Here is a 16618-nt window from a genome sequence, read left to right as displayed (position 1 = left end):
TCTTGCTATACCGTATCCTTTGCCTTTAAATAAACACCTATATGAATATACTCTGTGGAGTCTGGTGAATCCATGCAAATAACCAAACTGGGGAAATCTTTGCAATGGTATGTCTGTACAATATAATACTATACAGCTGCAGAAAAGTATGTGAAATATATCTGTGGACTGATATGAAAAGATATCTAGAATATATTGTTAAATGAAAATGCAGGTGAGGAACTACAATATAGTATACTGTTTTTCTTGTAAGAAAGAGAGAAATACAAGGGCATATAATTCTATTCTCTTGATTTGCATGAGGAAACACTGGAAGTTTACACAAAAAAATACTATTAAAAATGATTAACTATGGAAGTGGTGGAAGCAAGATATCTTAATGTATAAATTTTCATATTGAAGATACTTGCACACACATGTTTATAGCAGCACAATTCACAGTTGCAAAATCATGGAAGCAACCCAAATGCCCATCAATCAATGAATGGATAAAGAAACTGTAGTGTATATATACAATGGAATACTACTCAGTCATAAAAAGGAATGAATTAACAGCATTTGGAATGACCTGGATGAGACTGGAGACTATTATTCTAAGTAACTCAGGAATGGAAAGAGACTATTATTCTAAGTGAAGTAATTCAGGAATGGAAAACCAAACATTGTATGTTCCCACTGATATGTGGGAGCTAAGTTATGAGGATGCAAAGGCATAAGAATGATATAATGGACTCTGGAAACTTGCAGGAAAGAGTGGGAGGGAGTGAAGGATAAAAGACAACAAATATGGTGCAGTGTATACCACCTGAGTGATAGGTGCACCAGGATCTCACAAATCACCACCAAAGAACTACTCATGTAACCAAATACCACCTGTATCCCCAATAACTTATGGAAAAATAATAATTAAAAAGTAAAAAAATTTCATATTGTTTTGATTTTTGAAACTTATATTACCCACTCAAAAAATTAAAATTTCAGAGTAAACAAAAAAGAAAAGAAAAATCAAGTTATGTGGTCTAAGAGATATAATAAAATATTATAGGGTTTCATAATAAGTACCAAGAAATAAAGATGGCAAAATAATAGACATGCCAAAGTATAAACATAAACAACAAAAGTAAACAGCAGCACAAGATACAAAGCTAAAGTTTTACCTGGGTAGCAATGTTTTACCTGGGTAGCAAGTTTTACCTGATTATTGCTTTAGTTCAGGATTTCTGAACAGCAGCACTAATGACATTTTGGGCAGGATACTTCTTTGTTGTGGCAGGCTGTCCAGTGCATTATTAGAGGACAGATAGCCTCTACCCACTAAATACCAGTAGCACTTCCTCCCCTGAGTTGTGACAACCAAAAATATCTCCAAACATTGTCAAATGAGGTGCTGAGAGTGGCAAGGGCACAAAAATTATGCCCAGTTGAGAATCACCGTTTTCATTGCTCTGAATAAGCAGATTTTCTGAGCAGCTCTAGAAAATGTTTTCCTAGCAACTGGTCTATATTCCCGAACTACTTTTTCATTGAGATGTCAAATATTTCATATAATACTTTTCCAGTTCTTTATTATTATAATCTTTATTATTTTTATTATTATTGACTTTATTATTATTGACTCAACCAGTATGTTATTTTGCAACGTCTTTGGAGTGACATGATTTATCAGAAATATTTTCCCTTTAATAAGATACTTGAACTACTGAATCATTTGGTGTGACTATTACTTTGAAACTTTTTGTGTGGAAGCCAATCTCTATTTCTTTAATCATATTAGAAAAATAGAATTAAATGCTAATGTCCATATACAATTAATGTACTTAATTGAGGGGAATACCTTTAATATGTTTGAAATAATAGTGTTACTGACTACCTTTCTTTTTTATCTTTCCTTGAGTGTCTGGAAATCCTTCGAAATCCTTCAAGAAATTGTCCACGGGTTGTTAAGGCCAGTAATTAGTTAATTAGTGCCACAGCTGTCACAATCCCAATCTGAACATGATCTAAACTGAGATGCCCCTGCTAGCGCAGTAGCTCACAATTCTGGCAGCACAACTTGTGGTAGGTATATAGAAATAGATGGAGCTTCTCCCTCAGCTGTATTCATGATCTTCTGAGAGTGATGCATGTGGTCATAATTATTTTTAAATATAATCCTTAAGTTTCTGAAGAAAGCAAATCCAAAAAAATAAGTCATATGGTCTTAATGTGGACTGGTCCACAGATTATAGCACAACTATCTGCGTGAGCTTGATGCCAAATCTTCTTCCACTTCCCTGTCTTATTCCAGAGGGTGATGGTGGTGGTGTTCATGTGATTCACTTCAGTTGAAGGAACAAGAAAGCACGCATTTCCCAGGAGAATCACCATGGTCTACCCCATCTCCGAACACAGGCGAAAGGGGTTCCTCATTGAAAATGAGATACAGTCAAAGCAGTAGTAAAGCGAACACCGTTTTATAGCTGCTATGGAAAAAAATTATTGTATTTTCGCTGTAACACACACACACACACACACACACACACACACACACACACACACACACACACACTGCAGTCTCAAGACAGGATAGTTTAAAATCTTCAACTTGCAGTGGGATCTAACTACCTTCCCTTCCGTCCCCAGTGCCTCCTGATGTTTGCAATCTCATTTCCAATTCACCAGCGTGCATGAACGCAGACTCCAGATCCAGCGCAGAGCCAAGAATTCGCTCAGGGGCACCAGCTAAATAGCAAACATATGCCATGTCAAACATGTGAAAGCTTCAGCGACTAGGGTACTGCCGGAAAAACCAGTCCAGCCCAGGAATTTCTAGGTGGAAACACTGACCGCCAAGTTGTTTTATTCTCTTTGCTTGATTCAGGCCGGTTTTGAAAGCAGGTGTCCCCTCTACCCCAGCTTCAAGAAGGGAAATCCCGGCCCCCGGCAGCTGCAGAGCTAAGAAAAACTATCCCGCCACCCCTTCCTGTGGTAACGTGGTCCTAACCCTGCTCTGCCCCACAACCCCACTCAACCCGGAGACGCAGACGCCAGGCTACCTAGCACTTAGTCGCCTCTTCCTTCAGCCTGGTTTTATAAGCTCTGGAAACCAGGACGTTGTTTCCATCTTCGCCTTCGCTGCCTGGGCCGCATGCCTCCCGGGCTTATTTAGGAAGCGACGTTAGGGCTACACTTTTGGCTCCAGAAATTTGTTCAGACGGCGCAGCCGACGCCCTGCAGGGTCATTTCCGAACGCATTCCCAAATATCCTGGTCCTCTAGCCCTTACCACCCCCTAGCACACGAAACCCCGCCTGGCGGTGAAGCAGGTGTGTTGCTGGTGGCTCGTCGCTGGCTTGGAGATAGAGGTGCTCCGTACCTGTCCCCTTTCTGACACCACCTGAAACCGTACCGGGGCACATCCCTCATCCAAATATCCACTTTTAAGGTGTACGAATTCGAGTTTGGCCTGAACGCCCCCTCCGCGTGCCGACCCTGGAGGCATCTTCCGTGGGGTCTTTCTCTTCGAACCCAAAGGGGTAAGCTCCTGGGTGCGCCAGGTCCGCCTCTTCCCTGGCGCTGGCAGGGGGCGGGAGTGGATAGGCTGGGACCTGTGTCTGATTAGCTGGGAGGGGGAAGCCATGGTCCCAACCGCTGTCTGCTGCGTTCCAGTCCGTCCAGGCTCTTCCAGGAGGAAGAGGCACGTTACAAGAGAGGAGGGGCAGGGGTCCCAGCACTGAATACCCTGGCCGGGGTTTTGACAGCTGCCACAGTCTCTGAGCTCCTGCCTCGCGCCCGAAGCCGGTGCCTGCCATGGGGCCCCCTTCCAACTCAGGCTTCTATGTGAGCCGCGCGGTGGCTCTGCTGCTGGCGGGGCTGGTAGCCGCCCTCCTGCTGGCGCTGGCCGTACTCGCCGCCTTGTACGGCCACTGCGAGCGCGTCCCACCTTCGGGGCTGCCTGGACTCGGGGACTCGGAAGCCGAGTCCTCCCCTCCCCTCAGGCAGAAGCCGACGCGGACCCCGAAACCCAGCAGTGCACGCGAGCTAGCGGTGACGACCACTCCGAGCGACTGGCGACCCCCGGGGCCCTGGGACCAGTTACGCCTGCCGCCCTGGCTCGTGCCGCTGCACTACGACCTGGAGCTGTGGCCGCAGCTGAGGCCCGACCACCTTCCGGCCGGGTCTTTGCTCTTCACTGGCCGCGTGAACATCACGGTGCGCTGCACGGTGGCCACCTCTCGCCTGCTGCTGCATAGCCTGTTCCAGGACTGCGAGCGCGCCGAGGTGCGGGGCCCCCTGTCCCCGGGCACTGGGAACGCCACAGTGGGCCGAGTGCCCGTGGACGACGTGTGGTTCGCGGTGGACACTGAATACATGGTGCTGGAGCTCAGTGAGCCCCTGAAACCTGGTAGCAGCTACGAGCTGCAGCTCAGCTTCTCCGGCCTGGTGTATGAAGACCTCAAGGAGGGACTCTTCCTCAACGTCTACACCGACCAGGGCGAGCGCAGGTAAGGGCTGTACAGCCCGTGGCCCCTTTCGGCCCCCGCCCCTGCGTCCCGGTGCAGGCTGCGGGTCCAGCTGACTACCATGTCCAGGTGCGCGTCTGCTGCCTTTTCCAAAGAATCCCCTTGCGACGTTTTATTTATTTATTTATTTATTTATTTATTTATTTATTTATTTAATTTTTATTATACTTTAAGTTCCAGGGTATATGTGCACAACGTGCCGGTTTGTTACATATGTATACATGTGCCATGTTGGTGTGCTGCACCCATTAACTCGTCGTTTACATTGGGTATATCTCCTAATGCAAACTCTCACAAGGATAAAAAACCAAACACCTCATGTTCTCACTCATAGGTGGGAACTGAACAATGAGAACACTTGGACGCAGGAAGGGGAACATCAGACACCGCGACGTTTTCTTTCAAAGCCAAACAGAGGGCGAGCGCCTCCTTTCTCCCTTTTCCTAAAACCTTACTCCGAATAAAGAGACGGCGGAGACCGCGGTCCTTCCTCTGGCCAGTTTTCAATCCTGTATCTGCTCATCCAGTTTGCTTCTATTGCTGCCCCTTTTTAGGTCGCTGGTACCCCAGAAGCTTATCGTTTTCTTCAGAAAGCACCTTTCCTCTCTAGCAGGAAATTTCTTCACCCCATTCAACAAACCCCTTGCCCCTCAAATGTTGGTCCTTGGACCAGCAGCAGCGGTAAGGGAGCTTGTTAGAAATGCAGACGTGTGTTCTTTTTACACTCATTTGAGATAATATCTCCTACACGGGAAGTTTCCTGCCCCTGCACAAGAAGAATTGTCTCTTTCCACGCTCTGAGACCACAATACTGTCCTCCGGCGAACGCCGGGGAAATAGCTTAAGTGGGAGACATTAAAATTTATTTTTTTTCCAACCGGCGATCTCTTTGTCCACTCACACACTGGTGGAGCATTTGCGCCGAACACAACTGCATGTACTTTGCCCTTTATTATTAGAGAAAATGTTCTCAGATGTTTTCTGAGGGAAAGAATCCCACTAAATTACACCCTACACCATCTCCTGCACTACTTTCAAAATTTCAAAGGTTTTTAAAATAAATTTAAAGAGTTGCTCTCGTGGATGTATAATCTATAACTTTTGTTTTTAAGGGCAGCGTGCTTGGTTTTTCTTTTAAACAATACATCAATGCTTGAAAAACTAGTTTTGAAGTTTTCTTATTCAGATGATGTGTTACTCAACTTGTGAAGGAATCTTTTGAAATTACTGTGTAGGTCAGGGTGCAAAGTATTTCAGAGGAGAAAATGGAAACACTTTACCTACATATCTGACTTTTTTTTTTTTCTTGCTGTAGGTCGGTAAATCCTCCTCTGTTCACCTACCTCTTCCTTGGTCCTGTTTCAGTGGGACTATGGCCCAGACAAGCTTGCAAAAATGGGAAAGGAAAGTCCCATTCAATTTTTCTATTGTGTTGCTAACTCTAGTGTTAACTAGAAACCATATTTTCAGAACATTAAAATTCAAGCAAGAAGAAATCTTAATAAAGTTCTACAGATGTTCATAAACCAAGGTTAGTCTCCAAAACTGTGATGTTTTGGAAGAGTTGTTACTCTCTGGGTCTCTGCTTCTGAAACCACAAGGAAAAGACAACTAAGGTTAAGCTTGAAGCCAGAGTCATGAAGAACCTGCAACAGAAGGATGGCTTGTGGTACGCCAGATTCTGGGAGCCCAGCAGGCCTAAGTTTGAACCTGAGCTGTGTCAATTGAGCTAGTCTCTTAACCTCTCTGAGTCTGTTTCCTCATTCACAGAGTAGATACAATAATTGTCAACTATTAGAGTACTGTGAGAATTAAATGAAAAAGGGAGTACTCAGTGACACATACAGCCTGGGTAGTGGTAACTGCTATCCTTAGGTCAGATTATCATTATGATCAGCTTATTTGCTATCTAAACATGGAACCTGTCAAGTTCCTGGTATATATGAGTCTAAGAAGATTCCCAGAGGAGAAGGCAAAGCTGGGGAGTGGGGAGTTATTGCTTAGTGGGTATAGATTGTAGTTTTGTAAGATGATAAGAGTTCTGGAGATAGATTGACAACAGTGTGAATGTTCTTAACACTACTGAACTTATACACTTAAAAATGGTTAAAGTGGTAAACTTTATGTTATGTGTATTTTACTAGAATTAAAAGTTTTTAACAAGCAAAAATAAATTATAGATCAGTGAGTTTAGAATGGAGTTTAGAAATTTATATGTTTTGACAATTGTCTCAGTTAATTCTGATGCCTACTATAGGCACCTGATATGGTTTTGTTGTGTCCCCACCCAAATCTCATCTTGAATTGTAGTTCCCATAACCCGGTGGGAGGTAATTGGAAAAAGGGGGTGGTTTCCTCCATGCGGTTCTCCTGATAGTGAATGAGTCTCATGAGATCTGATGGTTTTATAAGAATCTGACATTTCCCCTGCTTGCACTCACTCTGTCTTGCTGCCCTGTGAAGAAAGTGCCTTTCTTCCCTTTTCTTCCCCTTCATCTCCTGCCATGACTATAAGTTTCCCAAGGCCTTCCCAGCCATACAGAACTGTGAGTCAATTAAACCCCTTTTCTTTATAAATTACCCAGTCTTGGGTATTTCTTCATAGCAGCATGAATACGGACTAATACGGTATCTCATCCTTTTTTCTAACTTTTTATTTTGAAATAATTATAGATTCACCAGAAGTTGCAAAGATAACATAGAGAGGTCCTAGGTGCACTTCATCTAGTTTATCTTACATAATTATAGTATAATATCAAAAGCAAGAATTTGACATTGATACTATGCATATATATGTTTTTATGTCATTCATCATATGCATATATTTGTGCAAAAACTACCATAATAAAGATACAGAACTGTTCCACCTTAAAGATCATTCCCATACTTCTTTATATGCACTCATGCCACTCCCTAATCATCTCTAACTCCTGACAACCACTAATCTGTTCTCCATCTTTGTAATTTTGTCATTTTGAGAATGTTCTATAAATGAAATTATATAGCATGTGACCTTTAGAGACTGGTTTTTCTAACTCAGCATAATGCCCTTGCGATCCATCCAAGTATGCATCAATAGTTTGAGTCTTTTCATTGCTAAGTACTATTCCATAGTATGGATGTATGAAAGTTTATTTAGTCATTCATCTATTGAGCGGTATTTTGGTTGTTTCCAGTTTTTGGTTTTACAAACAAATCTTTTATGAATAATTGTGTCCAAGTTTTTCTCTTTAAGAGGCAGGATCCCTCTATGTTGCCCAGGCTAGCCTCAAACTTCTGGCCCCAAGGGATCCTGCTATCTTTGCCTCCCAAAGCACTTGTACAGGTTTTTGTATGAACACAGTGTTCATTTCATTGGGACAAATGTTCACAATTATCATTGCTGGGTCATGAGGTAGTTGCATGTTTAGTTCTTAAGAAATTGCCAAATTGTTTTTCAAAGTAGCTATACCATTTTATACTCCTACCAGCAATATATGAGTGATAGAGGTCCTCTGTATCATGGCCATCATTTGGTTTTGTCACTATATTTTAGCTGTCCTGATAGGTGTATGGTAATATCTCATTGTGGTTTTAATTTGCATGTCTCCAATGACTAATGATGTTAAACGTCTTTTTGTGTGCTTATTTGCCATCTGTGTATCAGTCAGTGAAATGTCTTTTCATGCCTTTTCCTATTTTCTGATAGATTTTATTTTTTACTGTTGAATTCTGGAAGTTCTCTATATATTCTAGATCTAAGTCCTTTGTGAGTTATATATCATTTGCAAATACGTTCTCCCAGCCTATAGCTTGTCTTTTCATCATCTTAATAAGGTCTTTCAGAGAATAAAAGTTTTAAATAAAAGTTTCAATTTAATTTTGATGAAGTCCAAATTGTCTAATTTTTTTTGTTTTTCCCATATACTTTTTTTAAATTAATTATACTTTATGTTCTAGGGTACATGTGCACAATGTGCAGGTTTGTTACCTATGTATACATGTGCCATGTTGGTGTGCTGCACCCATTAGCTTGTCATTTACATTAGGTATATCTCCTAATGCTATCCCTCCCCCTTCTCCCCACCCCAGGACAGGCCTCGGGGTGTGATATTCCCCTTCCTGTGTCCAAGTGTTCTTATTGTTCAATTCCCACCTATGAGTGAGAACATGCAGTATTTGGTTTACTGTTCTTGCAATAGTTTGCTGAGAATGATGGTTTCCAGCTGCATCCATGTCCCTACAAAGGACGTGAACTCATCCTTTTTATGGCTGCATAGTATACCGTGGTGTATATGTGCCACATTTTCTTAATCCAATCTGTCACTGATGGACATTTGCATTGGTCCAAGTCTTTGCTATTGTGAATAGTGCCGCAATAAGCACTATTGTGCGTGTGTCTTTATAGCAGCATGATTTGTAATCCTTTGGGTATATACCCAGTAATGGGATTGCTGGGTCAAATTCTAGTTCTAGATCCTTGAGGAATCACCACACTGTCTTCCACAATGGTTGAACTAGTTTACAGTCCCAACAACAGTGTAAAAGTGTTCCTATTTCTCCATATCCTCTCCAGCACCTGTTGTTTCCTGACTTTTTAATGATCACTATTCTAACTGGTGTGATGGTATCTCATTGTGGTTTTCATTTGCATTTCTCTGATGGCTAGTGATGACAAGCATTTTTTCATGTGTCTGTTGGCTGCATAAATGTCTTCTTTTGAGAAGTGTCTGTTCATATCCTTTGCCCACTCTTTGATGGGGTGTTTTTTTTTTTTTTTTTTTTTTTTTTTTTTTTTTTTTTTTTTTTTTTTTTTTTTTGGTAAATTTGAGTTCTTTGTAGGTTCTAGATATTAGCCCTTTGTCAGATGAGTAGATTGCAAAAATTTTCTCCCATTCTGTAGGTTGCCTGTTCACTCTGATGGTAGATTCTTTTGCTGTGCAGAAGCTCTTTAGTTTAATTAGATCCCATTTGTCCATTTTGGCTTTTGTTGCCATTGCTTTTGCTGTTTTAGACATGAAGACCTTGCCCATGCCTATGTCCTGAATGGTATTGTCTAGGTTTTCTTCTAGGGTTTTTATGGTTTTAGGTCTAACATTTAAGTTTCTAATCCATCTTGAATTAATTTTTGTATAAGGTGTAAGGAAGGGATCCAGTTTCAACTTTCTACTTATGGCTAGCTAGTTTTCCCAGCACCATTTATTAAATAGGGAATCCTTTCCCCATTTCCTGTTTTTGTCAGATTTGTCAGAGATTAGATGGTTGTAGATGTGTGGTATTATTTCTGAGGACTCTGTTCTGTTCCATTGGTCTATATCTCTGTTTTGGTACCAGTACCAGGCTGTTTTGGTTACTGTAGCCTTGTAGTATGGTTTGAGGTTAGGTAGCGTGATACCTCCAGCTTTGTTCTTTTGACTTAGGATTGTCTTGGCAATGCAGGTTCTTTTTTGGTTCCATATGAGCTTTAAAGTAGTATTTTCCAATTCTGTGAAGAAAGTCATTGATAGCTTAATGGGGGTGGCATTGAATCTATAAATTACTTTGGGCAGTATGGCCATTTTCATGATATTGATTGTTCCTATCCATGAGCATGGAATGATCTTCCATTGGTTTGTGTCCTCTTTTATTTCATTGAGCAGTGGTTTATAGTCATCCTTGAAGAGGTCCTTAACATCCCTTGTAAGTTGGATTCCTAGGTATTTTATTCTCTTTGAAGCTGTTGTGAATGGGAGTTCACTCATGATTTGGCTCTCTGTTTGTCTGTTATTGGTATATAAGAATGCTAGTGACTTTTGCACATTGATTTTGTATCCTGAGACTTTGCTGAAGTTGTTTATCAACTTAATGAGATTTGGGGCTGAGATGATGGGGTTTTCCAAATATGCAATCATGTCATCTGCAAACAGGAACAATTTGACTTCCTCTTTTCCTAATTGAATACCCTTTATTTCTTTCTCTTGCCTGATTGCCCTGGCCTGAACTTCCAAAACTATGTTGAATAGGAGTGGTGAGAGAGGGCATCCCTGTCTTGTGCCAGTTTTCAAGGGGAATGCTTCTAGTTTTTGCCCATTCAGCATGATATTGACTGTGGGTTTGTCATAAATAGCTCTTATTATTTTGGGATATGTTCCATCAATACCGAATTTATTGAGAGTTTTTAGCATGAAGGGCTGTTGAATTTTGTCAAAGGCCTTTTCTGCATCTATTGAGATAATTATGTGGTTTTTGTTTTTGGTTCTGTTTATATGCTGGATTACGTTTATTGATTTGCGTATGTTGAACCAGCCTTGCATCCCAGGGATGAAACCCACTTGATCATGGTGGATAAGCTTTTTGATGTGCTGCTGGATTTGGTTTGCCAGTATTTTATTGAGGATTTTTGCATCAATGTTCATCAGGGATATTGGTCTAAAATTCTCCTTTTTTGTGTATGTGTCTCTGCCAGGCTTTAATATCAGGATGATATTGGCCTCATGAAATGAGTTAGGGAGGATTCCCTCTTTTTCTATTGATTGGAATAATTTCAGCAGGAATGGTACCAGCTCCTCCTTGTACCTTTGGTAGAATTCGGCTGTGAATCCGTCTGGTCCTGGACTTTTTTTCATTGGTAGGCTATTAATTATTGCCTCAATTTCAGATCCTGCTATTGGTCTATTCAGGGATCCAAATTCTTCCTGGCTTAGTCTTGGGAGAGTGTATGTGTCCAGGAATTTATCCATTTCTTCTCGGTTTTCTAGTTTATTTTCATAGAGGTGTTTATAGTATTCTCTGATGGTAGTTTGTATTTCTGTGGGGTTGGTGGTGATATCCCCTTTATCATTTTTTATTGTGTCTATTTGATTCTTCTCTCTTTTCTTCTTTTTAGTTTTGCTAGCATTCTATCAATTTTGTCAATCTTTTCAAAAAACCAGCTCCTGGATTCATTGATTTTTTTGAAGGGATTTTTGTGTCTCTATCTCCTTCAGTTCTGCTCTGATCTTAGTTATTTCTTGCCTTCTGTTAGCTTTTGGAAGTTTTTGCTCTTGCTTCTCTAGTTCTTTTAATTGTGATGTTAGAGTGTCAATTTTAGATCTTTCCTGCTTTCTCTTGTGGGCATTTAGTGCTATAAATCTCCCTGTACACACGGCTTTAAATGTGTCCCAGAGATTCTGGTATGTTGTATCTTTTTTCTCATTGGTTTCAAAGAACATCTTTATTTCTGCCTTCATTTTGTTATATACCCAGTTGTCATTCCGGAGCAGATTGTTCCGTTTCCATGTAGTTGAGTGGTTTTGATTGAGTTTCTTAATCCTGAGTTCTAGTTTGATTGCACTGTGGTTTGAGAGACAGTTTGTTATAATTTCAGTTCTTTTCCATTTGTTTAGGAGTGCTTTACTTCCAACTAATTGGTCAATTTTGAAATAAGTGTGATGTGGTGCTGAGAAGAATGTATATTCTGTTGATTTGGGGTGGAGAGTTCTGTAGATGCCTATTAGGTCTGCTTGATGCAGAGTTGAATTCAATTCCTGGATATCCTTTTTAACTTTCTGTCTTGTTGATCTGTCTAATGTTGACAGTAGGGTGTTAAAGTCTCCCATTATTATTGTATGGGAGTCTAAGTCTCTTTGTAAGTCTCTAAAGACTTGCTTTATGAATCTGGGTGATCCTGTATTGGGTGCATATATATTTAGGATAGTTAGCTCTTCTTGTTGAATTGATCCCTTTACCATTATGTAATGGCCTTCTTTGTCTCTCTTGATCTTGTTGGTTTAAAGCCTGTTTTATCAGATACTAGGATTGCAATCCCTGCCTTTTTTTGTTTTCCATTTGCTTGGTAGATCTTCCTCCATCCCTTTGTTTTGAGGCTATGTGTGTCTCTGCACATGAGATGGGTTGCCTGAATATAGCAAACTGATGGGTCTTGACTCTATCCAATTTGCCAGTCTGTGTCTTTTAATTGGAGTATTTAGCACATTTACATTTAAGGTTAATATTGTTATGTGTGAACTTGATCCTGTCATTATAATACTAGCTGGTTATTTTGCCTGTTAGTTGATGCAGTTTCTTCCTAGTATTGATGGTCTTTACATTTTGGCATGTTTTTGCAGTGGCTGGTACCGGTTGTTCCTTTCCATGTTCAGTGCTTCCTTCAGGAGCTCTTGTAGGGCAGGCCTGGTGGTGACAAAATCTCTCAGCATTTGCTTGTCTGTAAAGGATTTTATTTCCCCTTCACTTATGAAACTTTGTTTGGCTGGATATGAAATTCTGGGTTGAAAATTATTTTCTTTAAGAATGTTGAATATTGCCCCTACTCTCTTCTGGCTTGTAGAGTTTCTGCCTAGAGATCCACTGTTAGTCTTATGGTCTTCCTGTTGTGGGTAACCTGACCTTTCTCTCTGGCTGCCCTTAACATTTTTTCCTTCATCAGCTTTGGTGAATCTGACAATTATGTGTCTTGGAGTTGCTCTTCTTGAGGAATATCTTTGTGGCCTTCTCTGTATTTCCTGAATTTGAATGTTGGCCTGCCTTACTAGGTTCGGGAAGTTCCCCTGGATAATATCCTGCAGAGTGTTTTCCAACTTGGTTCCATTCTCCCTGTCACTTTCAGGTACACCAATCAGACATAGATTTGGTCTTTTCACATAGTCCCATATTTCATGGAAGCTTTGTTAATTTCTTTTTACTCTTTTTTCTCTAAACTTCTCTTCTCGCTTCATTTCATTCATTTGATCTTCAATCACTGATACCCTTTCTTCCAGTTGATCAAGTCAGTTACTGAAGCTTGTGCATTTGTCATGTATTTCTCGTGTCATGGTTTTCATCTCTATCAGGTTGTTTAAGGACTTCTCTACATTGGTTATTCCAGTTAGCCATTCGTCAAGTCTTTTTTCAAGGTTTTTAGTTTCTTTACGCTAGGTTTGTAATTCCTCCTTTAGCTTGGAGAAGTTTGATTGTCTGAAGCCTTCTTCTCTCAACTCTTCAAAGTCATTCTCCATCCAGCTTTGTTCCATTGCTGGTGAGGAGCTGCATTCCTTTGGAGGGGGAGAGGCACTCTGATTTTTAGAATTTCCAGCTTTTATGTACTGCTTTTTCCCCATCTTTGTGGTTTTATCTACCTTTGGTCTTTGATGATGGTGACATACAGATGGGGTTTTGGTGTGGATGTCCTGTCTGTTTGTTATTTTCCCTTCTAACAGCCAGGACCCTCAGCTGCAAGTCTGTTGGAGTTTGCTAGAGGTCCACTCCAGACCCTGTTTGCCTGGGTATCAGCAGCGGAGGCTACAGAAGAGTGAATATTGCTAAACAGCAAATGTTGCTGTCTGATCGTTCCTCTGGAAGCTTCGTCTCAGAGGTGTACCCAACCCTCTGAGGTGTGAGGTGTCAGTCTGCCCCTAGTGGGGAATGTCTCCCAGTTAGGCTACTCAGGGGTCAGAGACCCACTTGTGCAGATGGTCTGTCCATTCTCAGATCTCAAACTCCATGCTGGGTGAACCACTACTCTCTTCAAAGCTGTCAGACAGGGATATTTACATCTGCAGAGGTTTTCGCTGCCTTTTTTTTTTGGCTATGCCTTGTCCTCAGAGGTGGAGTCTACAGAGGCAGGCAGGCCTCCTTGAGCTATGGTAGGCTCCACCCAGTTCGAGCTTCCCGGCTGCTTTGTTTACCTACTTAAGCCCCAGCAATGGCAGGCACCCCTCCCCCAGCCTCATTGCCACCTTGCAGTTAGATCTCAGACTGCTGTGCTGGCAATGAGGGAGGCCCCGTGGGCATGGACCTTCTGAGCCAGATGCAGAATATAATCTACTGGTGTGCCATTTGCTAAGACCCTTGGTAAAACCCAGTATTAGGGTGGGAGTGACCTGATTTTCCAGGTGTTGTGTGTCACGGTTTCCCTTGGCTAGGAAAGGGAATTCCCTTTCCCCTTGCACTTCCCAGGTAAGGCGATGCCTCACCCTGCTTCGTCTCTTGCTCGTTGGGCTGCACCCACTGTCCAACACACCCCAGTGAGATGAACCCGGTACCTCAGTTGCAAATGCAGAAATCACCCATCTTCTGTGTCGCTCACACTGGGAGCTGGAGGCTGGAGCTCTTCCTGTTCAGCCATCTTGGTGCCCAGTTTCCAGTTTGTCTAGTTTTTAATGGGTCATGCTGTTGGTGTCATGCCTGAGACCTCTTCACCAAGCCCTAGGTTCTGCAGATTTTCTATATTGTCTTCCAAAAGTGTTTTACATTTAAATCTATAATCCACTTTGATAATTTTTTAAGATGTTATGTTTAGATTGGGGTTAATTCTTTTGCCTCTGGATATCCATTTTTTTTCCAGCATCGTTTGTTGAAAAGACTATCCTCCCACTATTGAATTGCTTTTGCACCTTTGTCAAAAATCTGTTGGCCACACTATTACTGGATTCTCTATTCTGTTCGTCAACATAGGTGTTGATTCTTCTGCCAGTACTACATAGTCTTGCTTACTGTAGCTATACATTAAATCTTGAAATTGTCTTCTTTTTTTGGAATTGTTTTAACTATTTTAGTTCCTTTGCCTTTCCTTATGTATTTTATGATATTCTTATATATAGCTACTAAAAATCTTATTAGGCTTTTGATAGGACCTATGTTAAACCTTTATGTAAATTTAGGGAGAATTGATAGCTTTGCTATCCTTAATCTTCCATTCTCTGAGCATGAAATGTCCATTTATTTAGATCTTTGATTTATTTCATCAGAATTTTATCATTTTTAGCATACAAAGCCTACATGTTTTGTTAGATTCACACTCAAATATTTAAGTTTATTTCAGAAATAGTATATGGTATTATATGTTTAATTTTGGTTTTCTACATGTCTGTTGCTACTATATAGAAAAACTGCTTTGTATGTTGATCTTGTATCCTGTTCCCTTGCTGAACTCATGAGATCTAGAGCTTTGTGTTTTTTATTTTGTAGAGCCTTTGGAATTGTCTACATAGACCATCATGTTGTCAACAAATAGAGACAATTTTATTTCTTCCATTTCAATCTATCTGCCATTTATTTTCTTTTCCTGCTTTATTGTGTTGGCTAAAACTTCCAGCACTATGTTAAACATGAGTGGTAAAAATGAACATTCTTGCTTTTTTCTCCTCATTTTAGGGGGAAAGTTTTTAGCCTTTACTACTGAGTATAATATTAAATGTAGGTTTCTGTATATGTTTTTTATCAAGTTGAGAACGTTGTCTTCTATTCATGTTTTTTTCTGAGAGTTTTTTTTTTTGCATGAATGCATGTTGAATTTTTCTAACACTTTTTCTGCATAAATTGATATAATCATGTGATTTTTTTTCTTCTTAAGCCTGTTAATATAGGTATTATATTGATTGATTTTTGAAAATATTGAGACAGCCTTAGTTCTCCAGCCTTTTTTTTTTTTTTCAGAGATGGGATCTCACTCTGTCACCCAGGCTGGAGTACAGGAGCACAATCATAGCTCACTGCAGCCTCAAACTCTCAGGCCCAAGTGATCCTCTTGTCTCAGCCTCCTGACTAGCTAGAAGGACAGGTGCCAATCTAGTCCCCCACCCTTTTTTTTTCTTTTTTTTTTGAGACTGAGTCTCCCTCTGTCACCCAGGCTGGAGTGCAGTGGCGCAATCTCAGCTCACTGCAAGCTCCGCCTCCCAGGTTCACACCATTCTTCTGCCTCAGCCTCCCATGTAGCTGGGACTACAGGGGCCCGCCACCGCACCTGGCTAAGTTTTTGTATTTTTAGTAGAGACGGGGTTTCACCGTGTTAGCCAGGATGGTCTCGATCTCCTGATCTCGTGATCCACCCTTCTCGGCCTCCCAAAGTGCTGGGATTATAGGTGTGAGCCACCGTGCCCCGCCCCCCCCTTTTTGATAAGAGCGCTTGCTATATAGTAGAGGAGAGTGGACAGTCCTTATAATGCAGGGAGGAAGGTGGGGGAAGACAGAGAAAAGAACAAATGGAGAAGGCAAGAGTCTACTTTCTCCCCTCCTCCTTCTGACAAGGTATAACCCTCAGACAAATTTTTCTACGGAAGCAATTTTTCAGTAAGTATTCCCAGGAAAAATCAACTGGAGAATGGGCAAGCGCGACTGAGAAACGAAGGAGGCCAAGCTGGGATATGCAGTTAAACAAAGTCCCATGGAGGAAAGTTCTAT

The 16618-nt window shown here is 41.2% G+C and overlaps 3 protein-coding genes across 7 annotated transcripts in view; 2 read left to right on the top strand and 1 right to left on the bottom strand.

The window, feature by feature from the left end:
- ATG12 (autophagy related 12) overlaps window positions 1–16618 on the bottom strand; it is a 1142999-nt gene that overhangs the window by 171729 nt on the left and 954652 nt on the right. Inside the window, exon 1 of one of the 4 annotated variants that reach the window (XM_050793111.1) lies at window positions 16012–16016. The exons of the other annotated variants lie outside the window; for them this stretch is intronic. The gene's annotated coding sequence lies outside the window, so the exon portion shown is untranslated. Of the gene's footprint in view, window positions 1–16011; window positions 16017–16618 lie in introns of those variants that run through there. 4 annotated transcript variants of the gene reach the window in all.
- The window catches only part of COMMD10 (COMM domain containing 10), a 971919-nt gene that overhangs the window by 599177 nt on the left and 356124 nt on the right, over window positions 1–16618 (top strand). The gene's annotated exons all lie outside the window — the stretch shown is intronic.
- LVRN (laeverin) overlaps window positions 3025–16618 on the top strand; it is a 73513-nt gene continuing 59919 nt past the window's right edge. Inside the window, exons 1-2 of one of the 2 annotated variants that reach the window (XM_050793049.1) lie at window positions 3025–3343; window positions 3424–4483. In XM_050793049.1, the coding sequence (XP_050649006.1) occupies window positions 3789–4483 (695 nt within the window). In that variant the 5' untranslated portion in view covers window positions 3025–3343; window positions 3424–3788. Of the gene's footprint in view, window positions 4484–16618 lie in introns of both variants that reach the window. The other variant, XR_007726255.1, reaches the window with a different exon arrangement.

The sequence above is a fragment of the Macaca thibetana genome, chromosome 6 (assembly GCF_024542745.1).
Source record: "Macaca thibetana thibetana isolate TM-01 chromosome 6, ASM2454274v1, whole genome shotgun sequence".
In the NCBI taxonomy this organism is placed as follows: domain Eukaryota; kingdom Metazoa; phylum Chordata; class Mammalia; order Primates; family Cercopithecidae; genus Macaca; species Macaca thibetana.
This window is presented reverse-complemented; position numbering and strand designations above follow the sequence as displayed.